At 39.2% G+C, this 22506-nt stretch overlaps 1 protein-coding gene across 1 annotated transcript in view; it reads left to right on the top strand.

Annotated features, from left to right (window-relative positions):
- The first annotated feature begins 2846 nt into the window (after positions 1–2846).
- Positions 2847–22506, top strand: part of LOC124798092 (dedicator of cytokinesis protein 9) — a 340161-nt gene continuing 320501 nt past the window's right edge. The window contains exon 1 of the mRNA XM_047261335.1: positions 2847–2960. Within this exon, the coding sequence (XP_047117291.1) occupies positions 2847–2960 (114 nt within the window). The remainder of the gene's footprint in view (positions 2961–22506) is intronic.

The following is a 22506-nucleotide window of genomic DNA, read 5'->3' as shown; positions in this document are numbered from 1 at the left end:
CCCCCCGGCAAGCAGACAGAGTGAACACGGGCCTTCTTCCCCGACCTTTCCGCTATTTCCCTAAGGAGCTCCATCACCCGCCTAACATTGAAACTCCCAGTCACTAACAGACCCCTCCCCTCCTGTGCCTGCTCGGACCTTGCTGAAGGAGTGACATGTCCACTCACAGGCAGAGCGGGCGATGCCACATGGCCAGCCTCCTCATTGACTCTCCGCCGCGTGGGACGCGAATGCCATTGAACCCGCCACTCCCCTTGGGGAGAGGGTGGCCCAACTGCGCCCAGTACCCGTGAAGATGTCTCGACAGCAGGGACCCTGGGTGAAGCATGTACACCTGGGGTGTACCATGCGACGCACCAGACTCCCCACTGCCGCTACACTCAAAGGCAGCAGCCAGAAGACAGCTGACCGCGGCCATCAGCACGTTCAGCACGTTCAGCTGTTCGCAAACAGTGGCCAGCTCCTCCTGCGTCCATACGCAGCAGTAAAACATCCTATCCATCCTAAGAAATCAACAATTTACTTTACAGAGTTAAGTAATCAACTCTTAACTAGACTGCTAATTCACTAAAGGCGACTGATAACTGACTAAACTGTAGTTACTAGACACTTCTTGTTGGAAACAATGAAAATAAGCTTCTTTCAGATACTATTTCATTACAGAAGTTACTTCTACATCTGACGATGATTCTTCCTGCAAGGTAACATGATGCATCCTCCTTGCCAAAAAGTCCTCAGTCCCGTCACAAATTTCACTTGATACCCCATATGATCATACTTTTGACAATAAATGTAGGTGTGAAACTGAGTCAAAGGCTTTTTGGAAATCAAGAATTGTTGCATCTACGTGACTGCCTTGATCCAAAGCTTTCAGTATATTATATGAGAAAAGTGCGAGTTGGGTTTCACATGAACGATGTTTTCAGAAACCATTCTGGTTGGCATTAAGGTGGTAATTCTGTTCAAGATACCTGATTATGTTTGAGCTCAAAATATATTCTAAGATTGCATAACAAGTCGACATCAAGGACACTGGACAGTAATTTTGTGTATCCCTTCTAATACCCTTCTTGTAGATGGGTGTGACCTATACATTTCTCCAAGAACTGGACATGGTATTCTGCTCGAGGGATCTATGGTACATTATAGTTAGAAGTGGGGCTAACTCAGCCGCAAGTTCAGTATAGCATCTGACAGGAATTCCATCAGGCCTCTTTAGCTTCTTTCAATTTTAACGATTCGCGCTATTTCTCAACACCACCGGCACTAATACTTATTTCATTCATATTTTCAGGGATACAAGGATTAAATTGGGACAATTCTGCTGGGCTTTCCTCTGTAAAGGAACATTTGAAAATGGAGTTAAGCATTTCAGTGTTTGCTTTGCTATCCTCAATTTCAGTTCTTGTCTCATTCGCTACGGACTGGACAATAACTTTGGTGCCACTAGTAGCCTTAACATACGACCATAATTTCTTTGGGCTTTATGAAATATCATTTGACAGTATTCTACTATGGTAGTCGTTGAAGGTATCACTCTCTCTTGACAGCCAAACACGTTTCATTCAGTATCTCACTACCTACAGCCCTACAAATTGTTTTACTACTATTATGTAATAATCTGTGTTTCTTTAGAAGTTTAGTTTACAGTAGCCGTATACCATGGAGGTTCCCTCCCATTATGAACTCTCCTACTGGGTACATATCTGTCCAGTATGTGGTCAACTATTCTTTTAGACTTGAGCCATAGTTTTTCTAAATCCTCCTTCTCTGTGCTGAAGCTTCAGGTTTCTCACTGAGATATGGCACTGCTGATTTTTATCTAGTTTACTGAAAATATGTATCTTTCTACTTGCTTTAGTTATCCTATGTGCTTTGGTAGTCATTCTTGCTGGAATCGCATCATGGTCACCGATACCAGTTTCGGCGTGTACATCCTCAAAGAGGTCAGGTTTATTTGTTGCCATTAGATCCAACACATTTCCGTCATGAGTGGCGTTCTTAATTGTCTTTTGTAGGTAGTGTCCAGAGAAGACACTTAGACTAACACAACTGTAATTTTTCTAATTAATTGTCGGATTGTTAAAGACTCTACCGATGATTACAGTATGACTGGGGAACTTGTGTACAAGTGAATTGATGCTTTCTCCAAAGTGTACCGAGCGAGGTGGCGCAGTGGTTAGCACAATAGACTGGCATTCGGGAGGGCGACGGTTCAAACCCGCGTTTCCCGTGATATGCCTAAATCGCTTCAGGCAAATGTCGAGATGGTTCCTTTGAAAGAGCACGGCCGTTCTCCTTCCCCATCCGATAGGACCGATGACCTCACTTTTTGGCTCCCTCCTCCGAATCAACCAACCGTCCCGAGTTCGAGTCTCGGTCCGGCACACAGTTTTAATCTGCCAGGAAGTTTCACATCAGCGCACACTCCGCTGCAGAGTGAAATCTCCTTCTGGAACCGTCTCTAAAGTTTATGGTTACTTCCCTTTCTGCACGGATCCTATTTAATACCAAATGTAGCAAGGTGTGTGTGTGTGTGTGTGTGTGTGTGTGTGTGTGTGAGAGAGAGAGAGAGAGAGAGAGAGAGAGAGAGAGGGAGAGAGAAAGAAGTTACACTTTTTTCCTCTGACGATTTTCAATATATAATAGGTAATGGGACTGAAGTGTTGTTTACATTGTAACTTTGGCTTTTAATATTTTGACAGATGTTTTTGTGTCATATCTTTGTGAATTCAGGGATATCTTTGTGCAATGTCAGTGGGTTGTTTGAGTCGGGTGCAGAGAGTGGGAAGGGGTTGATGCTGCTGTATGAGTTATTGTTTATTTTTTTTTTAGTTAAGTGAGATATGACAGCTAGCAAAATGAGTGAGCGAAAATTTACGAGAGGCTTGAGGAAACCAGGGATGGCGGCACAGCTTCGCGAGACTGTTTCGCAGGCTGTTCGCGAGAGCACTGTTTTGGTAATGATCTCATTGTTTATAAACATACTATTGGTATAGAATATCGTCCCTATAGGTTTATATGCAGCTGCATGCCAAAGCTTATATTGTGTTTAATTATTCCTGCGTATTGCGGCTATGTTATCTGCATTTAACGTGGATAATGTTAGACTGTAGCGGAGTTTTGTGTCGTTTCTATGTGCGATAATTGTCAGTGTTGTCTAACTCTCCTTTAAATGTTAACTAAGATGGTAAATAAATCAGATAATTGATCCCTATAGTATAAACATTAGGTGCGGAATGTGTTCAATAAAAAGAAAAACAGTACCGGTAGATACTGACCCAACCATGAGCATAATGCTAGCATTATTCTTTACAAATTTATTTGTGCGATAAACAGTGTGATGATGAATAAAACCTTTGTGGGTATTAATGTTAATTGTGTTTGGCTGATGTTGTTTTAATTTCTACTTCCAAATATTACACTTTATTTACATTATACCGGCTCAAGGATGTGCTCGAAACCGTACCATTAACAACGATAAACTGCCAACATTCGTAGTAACTAGTCACGGTAGGAAGGTGAGATTGTCATTGAAAGAGCAACAAATGTTACCTTCAATATATATCATCGTCTGTGATGTTTAATGGAAATGGTCCAGTTTTTTTCCCCTGCGAAATACACACGATACGCTAGTTGACATATGACAAGAGTCTTCTCCATTGCCGGCAATGTTAACATGCTTTCTGAAATAAGTGAGTACTTAACTGTGCACACTTTTAGTTGCAGGGATGGTAAGGGTAACGTTCGAGCTCTTAGGTCAATTTCTAAATTAAACCTCCTGCTCAAAACAATACCAATGAAAATGTAATTTTTATTAGTAGTGGTTGGAACGTAAAAGCCAAAAGTACGTTTGAGGTACCATATTTCTCAGAGGGTGTACGTCTTCATTAAAATGAGTATAATATGAGCTTTTCTGTGCTGTGTGTATAATTGAGCACATTTTTCCGTTTCCTTAAGAACTGAAATAAAGATTGTTGCTTATAGTCAGAAATATTTTAGTATCTTACTGTGTACTGTGGTCTAATGTTATTGTTGTTAATCTACAACTAGATTGCCTAATGTCAAATGTCCATTACACAGTCTGCAAAAAGGATGATGTTGGTGAGTGTGACAATATTGAAATGAATTTGTAGTACAGTTATATTAGTAAATATAAGATATTTGTCTTCAAAAGTGTACTAAGTGTAGTCAACTGAAGTAAGACCTGCTCAGATTATCTTTCGGATTATTCCATGTCAGATCAGCACAGGGCCTAAACCTCACCATCTCAGATTTTTTTGAAATTTGGCACAGGTTTTCTGTTGGCATAGCTTAGAAAATTATTAAGTTTTACTGATATATGTCAACTCGTTCCATAAGTGGTTCCAAAAACAGGGAATGGCAGGTTTTAGAACTGCTGTAGAAGCTATCCTAATTGAGCTACGGACCTGGGATGAATTCCATTTCACAGCATTTTTCATGCCGTTTCCTGTGATGTGGAATAATATATAGTAGGGGTACTGTAAGAAAATTCTCTTCAAAACACAATAAAAATTTAATTTAATCTTTTTTCAAAAAGTACATATTTTAAAATTTAATCCATGAGTAGCTAGTATTGTTGTAAATCACAGGCGAAAATTTAAATTTGGGAGGGTCAACAGAGGCGTCCGATCCCACCCACCTGTTGTGACCAGTGCCATAAGGGTCTTGTGATGTGTGACATCATTATGGTGTGGAGTTTAGTTTAACAGCTGGTTTTGTGTAGTGAGCTTGTTACTTGTGAGCTGGTATTAATGATTACTTATTGTTTAAGCCAAATATTTAGCACTTCAGTAAAACAAGGTGTTACTGAAAGCTGTAAAGTGTCTTAAAATCAATCATGAGAATGTATAAGTTACTGGCTAGTTTGTAACAAGTGATTTTCTGTTTTAACATTAAGTGTGTTTGAGGGTTTTTCCCTCAAGATGGAAAATGACACATTGTCCCCAAGATGGAAACAGACACATTGAGAATACAGTGGTGCAGTCTGTTATGGAAAAGAAGTCACTTTGTTAGCAACAGCAGAGAGCTCAGACATCATGGATCTCTGATTTGTATTTGCAAATATTCAGTGGTTCAAAAATATGTGATAAATATCGGAGAAAAATTACTGTGTTAAAAATGCACGCTTCCTAACTGACATAAATGTTGAACATTATCATTCTCACTCAGAAACATTCCTACACAGTGATACGGAATTTATAACTACTTCATAGGTTGTTCAGTTGCTTAATATGCCTCGTGAATAGTTGGCCAAAGAGAAAAATGAAATACAAGGAATATCACACATTGAAAGTAAGAAAAATTTTCAGTACTATGGAACATAAACTTTTTCTGCTTCTGTCGAAAGTTTGTCATCAGAAAGTAATAGTGATGTTGAGAAATGTGAAGTTGTAAATAACAGGAGCATTAGAAAAATAATGCGTGAATTTAATATGCCGAACTACATGGCCGGGCAGTCAAATAGAATTCTGAAAGACCTTTTGGAAGGTCCTGATTTAAAATCAGGGAAAAACTTCCCAATAGAGACTGCGGGACTTGTCTCTTCATTTTATGAATGATGTAGTTAGTAGGGGAATATCAGGTATTGAAGACTGTGTGACATTTACTGAATCAGATGCAAGTAAATCAGAGATTTTGAAGAGACTCATATTGTGTAAACCTTGAAGCCACAACCAAAAATTTTAAAGGTAAATTTTCCAGCACAAAAATAGGTTTATTTAAAATTTGCTAATTGAGATCTAAACATGGTTCATTAGCTGTTTGAGTCACTAGAGCACAACACCGTTGTGGTATATATAGTTTTCAAACAAAACTCAAAGCTTTTCTGACAGCCGAATTTCAAAACCTTCCAAAAAAGTTATTGTGTTTTCAGATCGTTCTGCTGTCCAATACAAAAACAAAAAGAACTTCTAAACCTCTGTTTTCATGAGGAAGATTTTAAAATGCAAACAGAGTGGCACTTTCTTGCCACAACACATGGCAAAGGAGCCAGTGATGGTGTTGGAGGATCTGGAAAGAGACTGGCAGCTTGTGCCAGTTTGCAAAGACCCTATGAAAACCAAATACGAACCCCACTGCAACTTTTTGAATGGGCCGTAGGAAATATTACCAATGTAGGCTTTGCATATTCAGCTCAGGAAGACTATGTTGAATCAGAATGCTTCTTGAAAAATCACTTTGAACAAGTACTGACTATCAAAGGAACTCATCAATACTGAAAATTTGTTCCAAAAACTGGATCAAAAATATTGGTGAAAAACTTTTTTTTGGATTCAGAAGTTTGCGAAAAGGAAATCTCCTGGTAGACTAAAATTAGCAGACATATCAGGCTTCATCACTGTTGTCTGTCAAGCAAAGGGATGGCTCGGGTATGTCTTACAGAAAAACGAAGAACATTATGAAGTAAAAATAACTTTTCTCCATCCAGCTGGGCCATCTGCAACCTTCTCAGATCTAAGAAATGCTGATATTTCTTCAGTTTCAACATTTTGTTGAAAGGGAACCATCAACCTTATTTGAATTTCTTAATGTGTTTATTAATGATTCTGTGAACAGTTGCTGATATTCTGTGGGTATCAGTAACACATTCTGGTGGAAGTAAATCCTGTGGCTCCTACTGGAAGAAGTTATACTCGATGTGGAAGTTGTGTGTACCAAACAAATGAAGCCTTTTCTAATTTAAAATGATAAACAAATCCTATTACGTAATAGTTGGTGTTATCATACAATATTTATTTCTCTTTATTTGATTGAACAGTGTTCATGTTATTTTCATGAAAATGTCAATATCATTAATTTAATAAGTAACATGAGAACAAAGTTGAATTAGTGGAAAGAGAGCTTCAGTCTTAATTATTTTTACTAATGAAGATATCATTCCAAGTTTATATTTTTGTCTGTGATTTACAATAATACTAGCTACTCATGGTATAAATTTGGAAATTTTAAAATATATACTTTTCGAAAAGAATTAAATTAAAATTTTAAATTTTGTTTCAAAAATAATTTTCACATGTTAGCCTATATATTATTGTGTTCCATAAAAAAGGGCATGAAAAATGTTGCAAAAAGGCATTTATCCCAGGTCTAGTTCAATTAGGAAAGCATCTACAGTCAGTCTAAAAGCTGCCATTCCCTGTTTTTGAGCCCATTTATGATAACTTTATAGCTCTGTAATCCATAAATGAGTTGACATACCTCAGTAAAATTTCATGTTTTTCTGAGTCTGTACCAATAGGACAGCTGTGTCAAATTGCAAGAAAATATGAGATGGTGAGGTATAAAATGATCTTTTTCTGTTTTGATTTGACATGTAAATAATCTGTCTCACCAAATTTATGAAACCATTAAAAATATTGCAACAAAATTCTGCTTCTACATAGTTAAATTTTTGAGTTTTCTGCCATTTAGTTAACTGCAGTGTTATTTCAATATTAAAGAAAATTATGTAGTGTACAGATTTTCTCCTAAATTGTCTTTGTAAATAAATAATAAAAAATAATTGAAGACAGAAAGATTTATTTGTCATGCAACACAGAAAATCAAAGGAACAACAGTAATTTTTGTTACTTAATGGTGACACATTATCAAATGGAAAGTTACAAACTATAAAAATTTTTTGGAAATTTGTGCTAAGAGCCTATGTGACCAAACTGCTGAGGTCATTGGTCCCTAAGCTTACATGCTACTGAATTTAACTTAAACTAACACACACCCATGCCCAAGGGAAGACTCGAACCTCCGACAGGAGGAGCTGCGTGAACCGTGACAAGGCGCCTCAGACTGCATGGCTACCCTGCGCGGCTATAAAACAAGATTTGGATTGTGAAGAAATGGTACTTGATCAAGGACAAAAACAGCTTCCGTATATCCCACATTATACAGTACATAGTTAGTTACTTGTGCCTTATCAATGCATGTCAAGCTATTTAGATTCTGGAGGAGCTCCCAGTATTACATAGTGCAAATGAATACCATCATCTCTTCCATCTGAGAACAACTTCCCCAATTACTTAGAGACATTGGCTGTGCTTGTTAAGAGTCCTCTTTTCTTTCCGGACAGCTTATTTTGTATTAGCTCATTTTTGAAAATGTAAAAAACAAATAAAATAAATAATTTGCTCTATAGTCATGCATTGAATTAAAATACAGTAAAGTTGCTCACAAAGGATTACAATCATATCTGTTGCATTTTTAACTATAGAGGCTTTACACACACACACACACACAGTAGAACATCTGTGTAACAGTACTTTGAGTTCATCATTGTGTGGGGGTAACATGCCAAAACAGAAATTAAGATGTATTTAAAAAACAAATATTTATTCGATTTGAGGTGGGGGGGCTCATAGCTTTTTTATTTTTTATAATTTTAAACAAATCTAATTTTGTAGTAGTAGGTATCTTGCTCCAACGTTATATACCCTTTCACACTTCCACCCCACCACCAGCACTCCACCCTCCCCAAATCATTATATTTCATTCGCAGGATCATGTAAAAGAAGAATGCTTGTACAATTAATTTTGTGCATGCCTAATCTCTTTTGTTTCATAACCACAAGTTCTGTGCGGCACCTGCATAGGAGCAGGTGGTATGGTCTTCAAATATTCTTAGAATATAGGTAACTGAACTGTTAACATGAAAAAAAAAAATATGAACAAACACATACCTTAAATTCTTGATTTGTGTGGCCATGGTGTCTGTAGTTGCTTTATAATTCTTGAGGGTATTTTTGTTCTGTCATTGCAACTACAAAAATGTGTGATTTTTTTTCACCAGGCGCATTTCGCTTTATTGAGGTAAAGCATCATCAGCATCACTAATGGTGCTTTACCTCAATAAAGCAAATCGCGTGTAGTGGGGAAAAAAAATGACAGAACAAAAATACCCTCAAGAAACACATACCACTGAGTCAAAAAATACTGCTGCAGTTGGAGGAGAATAACACATCCCACTGGTAAAGAATCTGCCAATACCAAGACAAAATGCAATGGTGATATCTAATAATGAAGAAATTCTCATTAGCATAATATTAATGTGAATCATAGCAGAATGTAAGAAGAATTGACAGGGTGGCTTCCGTAGCTTTCACATTAGAGATAGTATACTGGATTGTAGCAGTTCCAGAAAATTATGAGAGCGTTCTGCTAGGTACTCTCGAAAACTTTTGATTTCTGTTCCCGAATGTGCATGGAGGGCACATACATGTTGCTGAGTGTGGACTACTCATAATAAACTACAGAAAGAATGAAGACCTTGACTGTGCCAAAACTAATCTTATTGCCAAAACTAACCGTAGCCATGACTATAATGATAACAGAGACAAGGGAAAATTGAACTTTGGCTGTCATAGTCATAGGAGTTGTGGATTACTGCAAAAGTGGATATATGTACCATTACTAAAAACAGTGATGGATGTAGCAAATGTTAAAAGTCTGGTTAATGACAGAAAAGGAGATTTTCATGAAGTGAATTGCGGAAAGAATGTACTGAAACTGGAGTAAGGTGTCTGATGGAAACAGAAGTAGTAAACCACTCCCAAAAATCAGTCAGTCAGAGAAAATGATTAGCCCTGACAGAGTACTCCAGAATGTCTGAAGAGTCTAGGTTACAGAGGAAAATCATTTCTAGCAAAACATTACATAGAGAGTATTGAAATATTAATATTCCCAACACGTGTCAATTGAGGACACCCTCAAATCCCCGAAGTGTGCTACCTTTATTAATGATCATCAGTTCCTGAAACTTAACGTCTCTGATCATACCATTCATATTTTGAGGCCTGAAACAGATACAATCACTTATATCCTATCTCAGTGGTATCGAATTTTGTCGCTGCTGTGGCCAAGTCATCATCAGAACCTCGAGGTGTTACTCTCTCCATTTCTCTGATCTTGAACTATGGTAATTGTGGAAGCAAATTGACCCTTGAGGGGGTAAAAGTCTAGAATAGGGCCAGTAGTGTACTTCCGTGTTCCATGGAGGAATGTTGTCGTTGCTTGCCATGAGGCATTATGGCAATAAAAGGTGTGTCAGCTGTTTGTGGTACACAGGCAATGAGAGGGCAGCAAGCAGAAGACATTTTTCAAAGTAATGCATTCAAAAGAAAGGGTGAAACATTGCCATAAATGAAGATTATAAATTTAATTCCTCTTCCAGATATTTAAACTGTGCCAGTATTTGTAATTCAAGGAGAGTGTCGAAAAAGCAGTGAGATATTTCTCTTCTCTGTGTCACTACACAGTTGATCTGTGTGAGCACACTGAGTAAGTGGATCAATGTTTTTAAATTAAATATCGGGAGAAAGTGTGTGGATCACTGATTTTTGATTACATCATGGGAGAAGGTCAGTGGATCAGTGTCTTAATTAAATCATGGGAGAAGGTAAGTGGATCAGTTTTTATTAATAGACTGAATGTGCAACTCTGTTATTAATAACATTGACCACCTACCTTCTCTCATGATTGAGTTAAAAAACATTGATCCACTCACACCTGAGCGGTGGCTTTTGCTGCATTTCTGGGGTATTCCATCCTCACAAACTTTTGACTCTTTTTAAGTGTCAGTTCACCACCACATTTGTTACATTTTGGTCTCTCTGCAGTTGATCCATGAGACATGCACCAACAACTGACATCACAATGCAAAACTAAATCCCTGAAATCAGTTAACTTTGTAGCATTCACTACTGCAATAAAAATGTATATCTCGAAACTCATTGAACAGCAAACAAGGCAGTGGCTTCAGATTTGGCACTAGAAATACATTGCCTGTATTCTTGCTTTTCATTGGTCATGTCAAAAAATCATCCTGTTGGCTACATGAAACTGATGCATTGCTGACATATAAGCAGGAGTTAAGCACCACCGTGACTCTATGGCCCTGATTTAGGCTTTAGCCCATGAGGGAGATAAGCCCTCACCTCCCTCTTTCTCTGAAAGGCAATTCTTAGCATCCGAGTTGGAACTAAAGTGATGAGTATTTCAATATATCACTTCTCCTTTCCAAATTTTCGAAACATACAACTTAGTAATATTTATCAAGGTTTAACTACTTTGCTTATTCTCATTTCTCTAATTGCAGCAGTTTCATTTTTCAAATGAAACCCACATCAGTAGTGATTAAGTGTTTCCTTATTCTTGAATAATGTAATTCTTCTTTTCCTAATATAGATGTACTGTACTTTTGTGGCAGTCATGTTAACATAAAATTTCTGTTTGAACAGTAGCTAATCTCATACTAACGAACAGTTTTAACATTAATTCTCTCATCTTTCTTCATTAGCATTGTTGTCTTTCACATCCACAGAGTACATAGGTATGGAGTACTCTGGATCCACCTTTGGCACTCCTATGGACATTGATAGTTCCATTCAACACCTGATGTGACATAGGTATTTATGCTGTTGAACTCCATTCAACACATTCTGCCCAAGGCATACCTCAAACAAATACTAAAAATAGAAAACAAATATCTGATCATGTATAGTATACCATCTTCATATAAATAGCAGCTTTATGGTCCAGTTTCATCGCATTTAATTACTATTGAAATTATAATAAAATTATTTATATACATGCTTGCTCATTTTTAGATGACAGGGTACATAAATTTTTACACTTCTAATGCTTATGAGAAAAATCCTGAATTTAATTCAGAATTATGTATTCTCGCAACCCCCCCCCCCCCTCCCCTCCTTGTATGGTTCCTGCAACATCATCTCCAGAGAAGCAATGTCCCCCTCCAGTGTCTACTGATGCAGGGTCAAACTTCTCCCTGGAAATCCATAGGCCAGTGACATGATACTACTCAGTGACTGAAGAAACCATGGACTGCAGGTCTCAGGACTGCTGGCTCCTTTTCACTTCCTATACTCACAGCGTATAAGCTCTCACAAGAGCCCTAACTCTAAAGAAGTTAAGGAGAAAATGCAGAAAATTCAGACTTGTGAGAGAAGGATACTCTGTTAACCCTGGAGATGACAGGTCTCTCCACGCCATAAGACTCAGAACCAGTTTCGTCAATGTTGTTCAATGCTCACTTGGCGCAGATGGTGTTACTGCGGTGTGACCTGCCCTCTTGGGTCCTTCATGTCTAACAAGGCTGCCCTTAAAGCAGTAATTCAATGGAACTGCAAATGTATCGCTGTCACCTGCCAGAGCTGCATCACCAAATGTCTTCCTGTTCCGCGATCTATGTTGCTCTTCTAGAAACGCATTTCACTGATGACTATTCTATAACCCTTTGAGGTTATTGTAACTTATAGAAAGTGTACTGGCCCAGAGAGAGGATCTAGAGGATTTTGTACGTTGGTTTTCACAGATATTGTCAGTGAATGGATTCACTTCCATATCACACTGGAAGTGACAGCAGTGTGAGTGCAAATGACCCAATTAAATACCATTTGCTGTGTCTATTTACTGCCAGCATGGGCATTTATGTACCTTGAGATAGCTACTTTGTCCGCAGCTCGTGGTCGTGCAGTAGCGTTCTCGCTTCCCGCGCCCGGATTCGATTTCCGGCGGGTTCAGGGATTTTCTCTGCCTCATGATGACTGGGTGTTGTGTGATGTCCTTAGGTTAGTTAGGTTTAAGTAGTTCTAAGTTCTAGGGGACTAATGACCATAGATGTTAAGTCCCATAGTGCTCAGAGCCATTTGAACCATAGCTACTTTAATCCAATAACTCCTCCCCTACTTGGGGAATTAAAAACATAAGATCCCATTTGCTGGAGTACCTCGTTGTCAACTAGAGGGCTGTTGCTTGACCAACTTCAGTCTGATCTTAATGTGAGCCTTCTCAGTGACTGTACACCTACCCACTTTCATGGCACCCATGGCACCTTTTTATTTACAGATGTTAATCTCTTTCTCCAATCATGTAGTTTCACTACAGTGGTAGCTATGCCATGTCTTTGTGACATTGATCGCTTTCTGCTGATCATACCACTTCCCTATCACATTGTGATGGACCAGGTGCCACATTGGGCCCACTGAAGAACCTGCTGGCTTCTGTATACATCTATCCCCATCTTTGTTCTCTCTCAGTCAAATTGTATTGATGAGTTTGTCGGTGATGTCTCCACCGCAACCATCTGTTGCACTGGAATTGCTGCCCCCCTTTCTGTGGGTTACCTCTACCAGCAGTTGGTACTATGTTGGACCAAATATACTGCAACAACTATTTAAGACCATCAGAAAACCTACATCTCAAGTGACATCTTTCACAAACCGCCCTCATCACTTTTAAGTGACTCCGTGCAAAGTCTCACTATCCAATTAAAAACACAGAGACGGAATGATGGGAGTGATACGTCTCTTCCTGGGCAATTTATACCTCTTTATCCCAGGTGTTGTGGGCCAAGTTTTGTAGTCTGTTGATCTGTTAACAGCTGATTTGGGTGTTCTGCTTCATGATGGGATTACTACTGATGCGTTGGTTTTTACTGAAGACCTCATGACGCGCTTTGTTACAGCGTTGGCATCCTCTTTTACCCAGCTTTCTTCCAAATACGTGAAAGACAGTTTGAAGACTTCCACTATCCTGTTCTCCCTATAACCCTTAATTATCTAATTAACCTTTCACTGACTGGGAACTGCTTCAGGTTCAAGACTCACCTCATCATAGAACCCCAGTCCCCAATACATTTGCATTCGGGAGGACGACGGTTCAATCCCGCGTCCGGCCATCCTAATTTAGGTTTTCCGTGATTTCCCTAAATCGCTCCAGGCAAATGCCGGGATGGTTCCTTTCAAAGGGCACGGCCGACTTCCTTCCCTAATCCGATAAGACCGATGACCTCGCTGTCTGGTCTCCTTCCCCCAAAAACCACCACCACCACCCAATACATTTCAAAACCAGATGATCCAAACTCTTAAGTGCTGCTCACAGGCTTCTTATACTCAGTGTTCAACTCCATTGGAGTAGAAAGTGTTTTCCCTTCACAATGGGAAGATAGTGTCATTATTCTAATCCATAAGCCAGGCAGAAACCCAATGTACACACACAGCTACTTGCCAATTCACCTCACCCATTAGGCTCATCAATGTGCTCTGTAAACTATGGGAAAGGATGGTAGACCAAACATTCAAATTATGGAGCCTTTCATCCCCCTATCAGCCTGACTGAGTGTCAGGTTATTTGGGAAACAGCAAACCGACAGTCTTTTTCTGAATGTCAACAACTCATTGCAGTCATTTTTGACCTGCATGGGCATACAACACAGCTTGACACCATCACATTTTACTAATCCTCCACAACTGAGGCTTTGGAGGCTCCTTACTGCTTTTTATTTTTAAGTTCTTGTCCCTCCTATTGTTTCAAGTTAGAGTAGGTGTGTTAATCTTTCTTATTGCCATCAGTCAGCAAGTGATCTTCTTTGGACTAGTGGTTACACCCATGCTATGTGTTGACAACTTTTGCATCAATAGCATTGTCTGAACATCAGCTCCATGAAGCCATCCAAAAGGCTGCTGCTTGTACTCTTTCCCATGGCTTCCAATTTTCCTCCAAGAAATGTGGTTCATGCATTTCTGTTGTGCCACAATTCATCCTGACCTATACCTCGGCTTGGATGCTCAGTGCTTGGACATTGTAGCACAATCCCAATTTGGGGCTCCTTGATGATAAAAAAAAACTGACACTGCTGCACTACACTTAGGTGACAAGTCATTGGGGAGTGATGTGTACATATGCAGATGATGTTAGTGGTAGTGTTGTGTATGCAAGGTTTTAAAGGGCAGTGCATTGAAGGTGCTGTCATTTGTACTAAAGTGATTAATGTGAAAAAGTTTTTGACATGATTATGTTATGATGGGAATTAACTCACTTTGAATTGGATTGGTTCTTGAAGCTATATGCAGGGGGCATTCCATTTCGAAAACCATTATGCAATTCAATATTCCGAGATGTGGACTATCAAGAGTGTGCTGAGAATACTAAATTTTGGGCATTATGTCTCACTGTGGACAACGCAGTGACTGATGGCCTTCAGTTTACAACTGAGAGCAACAGCACTTGCATAGAGTTGCCAGTGCTAACAGACAAGCAAAACTGCATGAAATAACTGCAGAAAACAATGTGGAATATATGTTGAATGTATCCATTAGAACGGTGTGGCGAAATTTGGCATTAATGGGCTACAGCAGCAGATGACCGAAGTGACTGCCTTTGCTAACAGCACGACATTGCCTGTAGCGCCTCCCTGTGGCTCATGACCATTTTGATTGGACCGTAGATCACTGGAAAACACTGGCCTGCTCAGATGAGTCCTGACTTCTCCTGACTTCATTTGATAGGAGCTGATGTTAAGGTTTGTATGTAGCACAGACCCCCACGAAGCCATTTACCCAGCTTGTCAACAAGGCACTGTGCAAGCTGGTGGTGGCTCCATAATGGTATGGGCAGTGTTTACATGTAATGTACTGGGTCCTCTGGTCCAATTGAATCAATCAGTTACTGGAAATGGTTATGTTTGGCTACTTGGAGACCATTTGCAGTCTTTCATGGACTTCAGGTATTCAAACAACAATAGATTTCTTATGGATAACAAAGCACCATGTCACCAGGCCACAAATGTTCGTGATTGGTTTGAAAAATCTTCCGGACAGTTTGAGTAAATGATTTAGCCACCCAGATTGGCCAACATGAATCCCACCAAACATTTATGAGATGTAATTGAGAGATTAGTCGGTGCACAAAATCTTGCACTGGAAACACTTTCGCAATTTGGATAGCTATAGAGGCAGTGTATCTCTGTATGGGACTTCCAATGACTTCTTGAGCCCATGCCATGTTAAGTTGCTGCACTATGCTAGGCAAAAGGACTCACATGGGAATAGGTAGTATCCCTTGACTTTTGTCACCTCAGTGTATATTTGTCAACTTAAGACATCCCTTGGGATATGGATTACACTATTCTACTTCATATTTACCTGGCCCTTGTCTCATATAGACTGAATTGTGGATGCCAGATTTAAAGCTCAGTGGAACATTCAGTTCTGAAATGGTTGAACTCGGTACATCATTGTGAAGTAAGACTGGCCACTGCCATCTTCCGGATTAGTCTGGTGGATACTATCCTCACAGAACAGGGACCTTACCTCTTCAGTTCCAGTGGTATCAACCCTTGCTTACTTACAGAATCACCTTATGAAAATTTTCTTATCATCTGTTTTAGCAAATTATTTTTTCATACTGAGTGTGTTGATCCTTCCCCTTGGGTAGGTCTTCCTGTTGGAATACACCTCAGTATCCTCTGCTGGGGCCTCCATGTACCTCCCTTGCAGTGTACTCCTCATGTGTATCCTGCACATTCTTCCTTTTTAGTACCCAGACCACAAATTTAACTCTGATTTGTGTCAATGACTTAAAGCTTCACTCATCTGCATGACCTGTTGGGGGATTTGTGTCAGTGGCTTAAAGTTTTACTCATCTGCATGAACTGTTGGTGTCTGTTCCTCTCAAACTTGTTGGCGTCTGTTCCTCTCAGTTCTTCGGGCATATCAAGGTGCTACTGTAATTTACACTGACGACTCTGAAACTGTGGGTAGGCTGGGATATGTTTTTACATCTCCCTCAAGTCAAGAGCAATATTCATTGTCGAGAACAAGTAATGTTTAATGGTGGAACTGATAGCCATTAATGGGGTGCTACTTTTTATTAGTTTGTAGAAATTGTGTGAGCAGTCTCAAGAGCATTGATCAACGTTACTCTTATTGGCCTGTGATATTCTCTGTTCATGATTTTCTTTCCTATTTTGCTCATATTGCTGGCTTAATTGTCTATCCGTAGGTCCCAAGTCATGTGGGTATCAGAGAGAGCAAACTGGCCAACTGTTTCATTAGAGAAGCGATTACTCGCCCAACATTCACTTTGATGATCCTGAGCATTGAATTGCAAGTACAGATAAGGCCTCTACTGACTTTTAGAACAACATCTGGTAGGTTGTTGCCATCCCTAATAAACTCTGTGCTATCAAGAGGAGCACATCTGCCTGGCATTCTTCCACCTGTTCCTTCCAGAAGGGATGTACTATCTTACGTCTCCTCTGCATCAGTCATATCAGTTTAACCCATAGTTTTATATTATGTAATGAGCCAAACCCTTATTGTGCTCTCTTCTCCACACCATCTGGATTCTCTGCCTCTGGTGGATGATGTGCTGACAGTTGTATAGTTCTTCGTTTGTTCCCTATGAAAGTAGTTTTTATTTTCAGATCTAACATTTTAAACTGCTTTTATGGTGGTTGAGACTGAGATGCCTCCTGCTGCGTGCTGGGCCTGTGGAATGCTGGTCATTTACCTTCTTGTCATCTGTTCTCGTCATTCCTCTTTTACTCTGTTTTATTGGGCTCCAATCACCTACCACCCTGATTATTCCTATCACTTTGTTTTGCTGTTGTTTGTTCTACTGCTGTTCATCATGATTTAAGCCTCTCCACTTTTGCTGTTATGAGCTCCTCTCCACTCAGATAGAAGGAATTGTTTATTTCATTACTGTCGTACCCTTGTGTCAGGTCGGTTGAAGGTTCAGATGTAGGAAAGATGGCTCTCATTGCAGATGAGCCCTGTGGGTCCCTTTTCCGCTCTCTGGCCTGTAGACACACATTTTTATTTCTCATGCAATTATTTGTCATCTCTGGAATAAATATTGCTCCCAGTGCCTCGATTTCACCAATTCTACATAGTATCACACTTTAGTCAGATTTCTGGCAAATGTCACTAATTCCAGATGGAGTATCCCTTGAATGAGAAACTGGTGTCCTCACTGATTAGTCCCTTAACCACCAAACAACCAACTGTCCAACTAAAAGGTCACACTTATTACTATTTTGGTTCATTGAGCGAAAGCTGTCTCTGGGACAAAAAAACTTGCCACAAGAACAAAAACTCCTATGGAAACTTTGCTGTGAGAATGAGTGTTAAGAGGCATAAGTATTAAACAGTTTCACAGGGTATCTGCAAGGAGAACACTGACAAGAAACAGAGTAAAAGCTTATGTTTTACCCTTTTGTCTGTCAGTGACAGGGAAGATTAGCTACATCCTGAAGAGACGTAACATCAAATCATTCTTCAGACTTCCAGCTTATTAGGGCTGTGAAAGATTATTTAGGCTTCGTAGCTAAAGGTGGACACTCTTGTATCGAGCAGACAGTATACACAATAGTGCAATCCTGGACTGAAAACAAGATGTCTGCAACTACACTGTTCAGAGAATTGACAGGATCTGAAGTTGCTTGGGAATGCATCCAATGGCATCCTTATCATGATAAAGGTTACTGGAATCCAAGATAGTGTAATAAAGGACAAGATAGTGTAATAAAGGACCCATAGGAATAAAAAGTATACATGGAAGAAGCCTGGAGATACTGACAGGTTTCAGATAGATTACATAATGGTAAGACAGAGATTTAGGAACCAGGTTTTAAATTGTAAGACATTTCCAGGGGCAGATGTGGACTCTGATCACAACCTATTGGTTATGAACTGCGGATTAAAACTGAAGAAACTGCAAAATGGTGGGAATTTAAGGAGATGGGACCTGGATAAACTGAAAGAACCAGAGGTTGTACAGAGTTTCAGGGAGAGCATAAGGGAACAATTGACAGGAATGGGGTAAAGAAATACAGTAGAAGAAGAATGGGTAGCTTTGAGAGATGAAGTAGTGAAGGCAGCAGAGGATCTAGTAGGTAAAAAGACGAGGGCTAGTAGAAATCCTTGGGTAACAGAAGAAATACTGAATTTAATTGATGAAAGGAGAAAACATAAAAATGCAGTAAATGAAGCAGGCAAAAAGGAATACAAACGTCTCAAAAATGAGATCGACAGGAAGTGCAAAATGGCTAAGCAGGGATGGCTAGAGGACAAATGTAAGGATGTAGAGGGTTATCTCACTAGGGGTAAGATTGATACTGCCTACAGGAAAATTAAAGAGACCTTTGGAGAAAAGAGAACCACTTGTATGAATGTCAAGAGCTCAGATGGAAACCCAGTTCTAAGCAAAGAAGGGAAAGCAGAGAGGTGGAGGGAGTATATAGAGGGCCTATACAAGGGCAATGTACTTGAGGACAATATTATGGAAATGGAAGAGGATGTAGATGAAGATGAAATGGGAGATATGATACTGCGTGAAGAGTTTGACAGAGCAATGAAAGACCTGAGTCGAAACAAGGCCCGGGCAGTAGACGACATTCCATTAGAACTACTGACGGCCTTGGGAGAGCCAGTCCTGACAAAACTCTACCATATGGTGAGCAAGATGTATGAGACAGGCGAAATACCCTCAGACTTCTAGAAGAATATAATAATTCCGATCCCAAAGAAAGCAGGTGCCGACAGATTTGAATATTACCGAACAATCAGTTTAATAATTCACAGATGCAAAATAATAACGCGAATTCTTTACAGACGAATGGAAAAACTGGTGGAGGGTGACCTTGGGGAAGATCAGTTTGGATTCCATAGAAATATTGGAACATGTGAGGCAATACTGACCCTACGACTTATCTTAGAAGCTAGATTAAGGAAAGGCAAACCTACGTTTCTAGTGCTTGTAGACTTAGAGAAAGCTTTTGACAATGTTGACTGGAATACTCTCTTTCATATTCTGAAGGTGGCAGGGGTAAAATACAGGGAGCGAAAGACTATTTACAATTTGTACAGAAACCAGATGGCAGTTGTAAGAGTCGAGGGACATGAAAGGGAAGCAGTGGTTGGGAAGGGAGTGAGACAGGGTTGTAACCTCTCCCCGATGTTATTCGGACTAGGTATTAAAATCCATGGAGAAGAAATAAAAACGTTGAGGTTCACCGATGACATTGTAATTCTGTCGGAGACACCAAAGGACTTGGAAGAGCAGTAGAACGGAATGGTCAGTGTCATGAAAGGAGGGTATAAATGAACATCAACAAAAGCAAAACGAGGATAATGGAATGTAGTTGAATTAAGTTGGGTGATGCTGAGGGAATTAGATTAGGAAATGAGACACTTAAAGTAGTAAAGGAGTTTTGCTATTTGGGGAGCAAAATAACTGATGATGGTCGAAGTAGAGAGGATATCAAATGTAGACTGGCAATGGCAAGGAAAGCGTTTCTGAAGAAGAGAAATTTGTTAACATTGATTATTGATTTAAGTGTCAGGAAGTCGTTTCTGAGAGTATTTGTATGGAGCGTAGCCATGTATGGAAGTGAAACATGGACGATAACTAGTTTGGACAAGAAGAGAATAGAAGCTTTCGAAATGTGGTGCTACAGAAGAATGCTGAAGATTAGATGGGTAGATCATATAACTAATGAGGAGGTATTGAATAGGATTGGGGAGAAGAGAAGTTTGTGGTAAACTAGAGGAAGGGATCGGTTGGTAGGACATGTTCTGAGGCATCAAGGGATCACAAATTTAGCATTGGAGGGAAGTGTGGAGGGTAAAAATCGTAGAGGGAGACCAAGATATGAATACACTAAACAGATTCAGAAGGATGTAGGTTGCAGTAGGTACTGGGAGATGAAGAAGCTTGCACAGGATAGAGTAGCATGGAGAGCTGCATCAAACCAGTCTTAGGACTGAAGACCACAACAACAGGAATAAAAAGTTAATGCCACAACCAGTAAAAAGCAGCTTGCTGCTGATTACAGCGAGGAATGAGAACATGGAGAGATTAAAGCCAATTCAGTAGATGTGAGCCAAAAATATTGTCTTGTATAGCAATGGACTGAGTGCCAGTGGTGATGCCGCATATTGTTCCATGGCTCTAAAAATATGACACCAGTAACAACACTGCAGTCAATTAGCACTTGACAGTGATTGAAGAATATTCGGCTGAAAGCTCATGGATTTATGCCTACTTGCCTTGGCTGGAAGCTTTAGAATATCTTATTTAAATGATTACCACGGTTTTGAGCCCTGGAGAAAGCTTGGTGTTCGGTTCAGGATAGTATTTCTTGTGTTCCTTGTACTTCGGTTCCCATCAATACTTTGGTTTCCCACTGGGCAGTGTGTGCACTGGGTCCATACACCCCGTTTGTCATTCACACTTATTAAAAATACGTGAAATAAAGCCAGTCTGTTATCCTTAACTATACACAGTAAAAATACGACCTTGGTTAAATATTGGACACAAAAAAATATTAATTGAGATTCAGATTTAATTAAACTTAATTACAGAATTCTTAAATATATATACATTCCAATTTTCTTTAAATAATATTAGTCTGTGTGTCAGCATACACTATTTTATTTATTCCGCAGTCCATCTGAGACAGAAGATAAGAGTTATTCAAGTCACGGTTCTAATAAGAGTCAAATTATAACATATTACATATTTATATCTAAAAACAAAGATGATGTGACTTACCAAACGAAAGCGCTGGCAGGTTGATAGACACACAAACAAACACAAACATGCACACAAATTTTGTGTGTATGTTTGTTTGTGTTTGTGTGTCTATCAACCTGCCAGCACTTTCGTTTGGTAAGTCACATCATCTTTGTTTTTAGATATATTTTTCCCACGTGGAATGTTTCCCTCTATTATATTCATATTACATATTTACTTTGTCTATGCATACGACCTTTGGCAAATTACAGATACGTGTTCTTACTACATGTTTGTTGTAACGGGTAATCATTGAACTGCATTTAAAAAGGTAACTTTCAAAATCATAGGAGATTTGCTGATTCAGAAGTGTTGTTCTCTGTGGAGGTTACCATTAATTATGTTGTCTTGTGTGTGTTGATTCCACAGCACATTCACAGTTGCACTTCTATCAACTCACAGCACATTGCAAAAGGGGACTGTGCATACTCATCATAAACCAATTTCATCCTTCTTTTTTATGTCCCGTGCTTGGCCAAAAATGAAAGGGACAGAAGTGGGAGCTTCATACGGCCAAGTGGTTAGAAAAAATAGCATTTTTGTCATGTGTAGGTGAGGCATGAAGCATTAATGTTAGTGCAGTTTCCAGGGAGTGGTTGATGCAGCAGTAAGAGAGGAGAATGGTAATCCAAGGGTCAAGTGGTTGAATCCCTTTACATATATCTTTTTCTGTTTTTTACTTTCAGTTTTTATGTTACACTGCAAATAATCATAAATAATACTCAGTATATTGTACATGTTAACACTTTCATAAAAGGCATGAAAAGTAAAGGCAAAGAAGAGTTTGAGATTGCATATAAATTTCCAGAAAGGGATTGTAAATTGAACCAAGTGCTTCATACATAAAACTAAATACTTTTATTACTTTGCAATTGATGATTTACACATGCTGGGGTGATATTCAGCATAAAACAGGAGAAGCAGTATTTTTCTCAGAATCTGGCACGTTATAAATGCCTCATTTTAATTATTATATTGTTATTTTAAAGCTTCTATAAAAAAACTTGGCTTATGTTGATAAAATGTTCTCTCATATCTCTCATTTGGCAGCAAATGAGACATTATGCATCATTTCATCAAATATTGATGAGGATACTGATGTACAGTGGAATG

The sequence above is a fragment of the Schistocerca piceifrons genome, chromosome 5 (assembly GCF_021461385.2).
Source record: "Schistocerca piceifrons isolate TAMUIC-IGC-003096 chromosome 5, iqSchPice1.1, whole genome shotgun sequence".
Lineage (NCBI taxonomy): Eukaryota > Metazoa > Arthropoda > Insecta > Orthoptera > Acrididae > Schistocerca > Schistocerca piceifrons.
The sequence above is the reverse complement of the archived record's forward strand: the minus strand, read 5'-3'. Positions and strand labels throughout refer to the sequence as shown.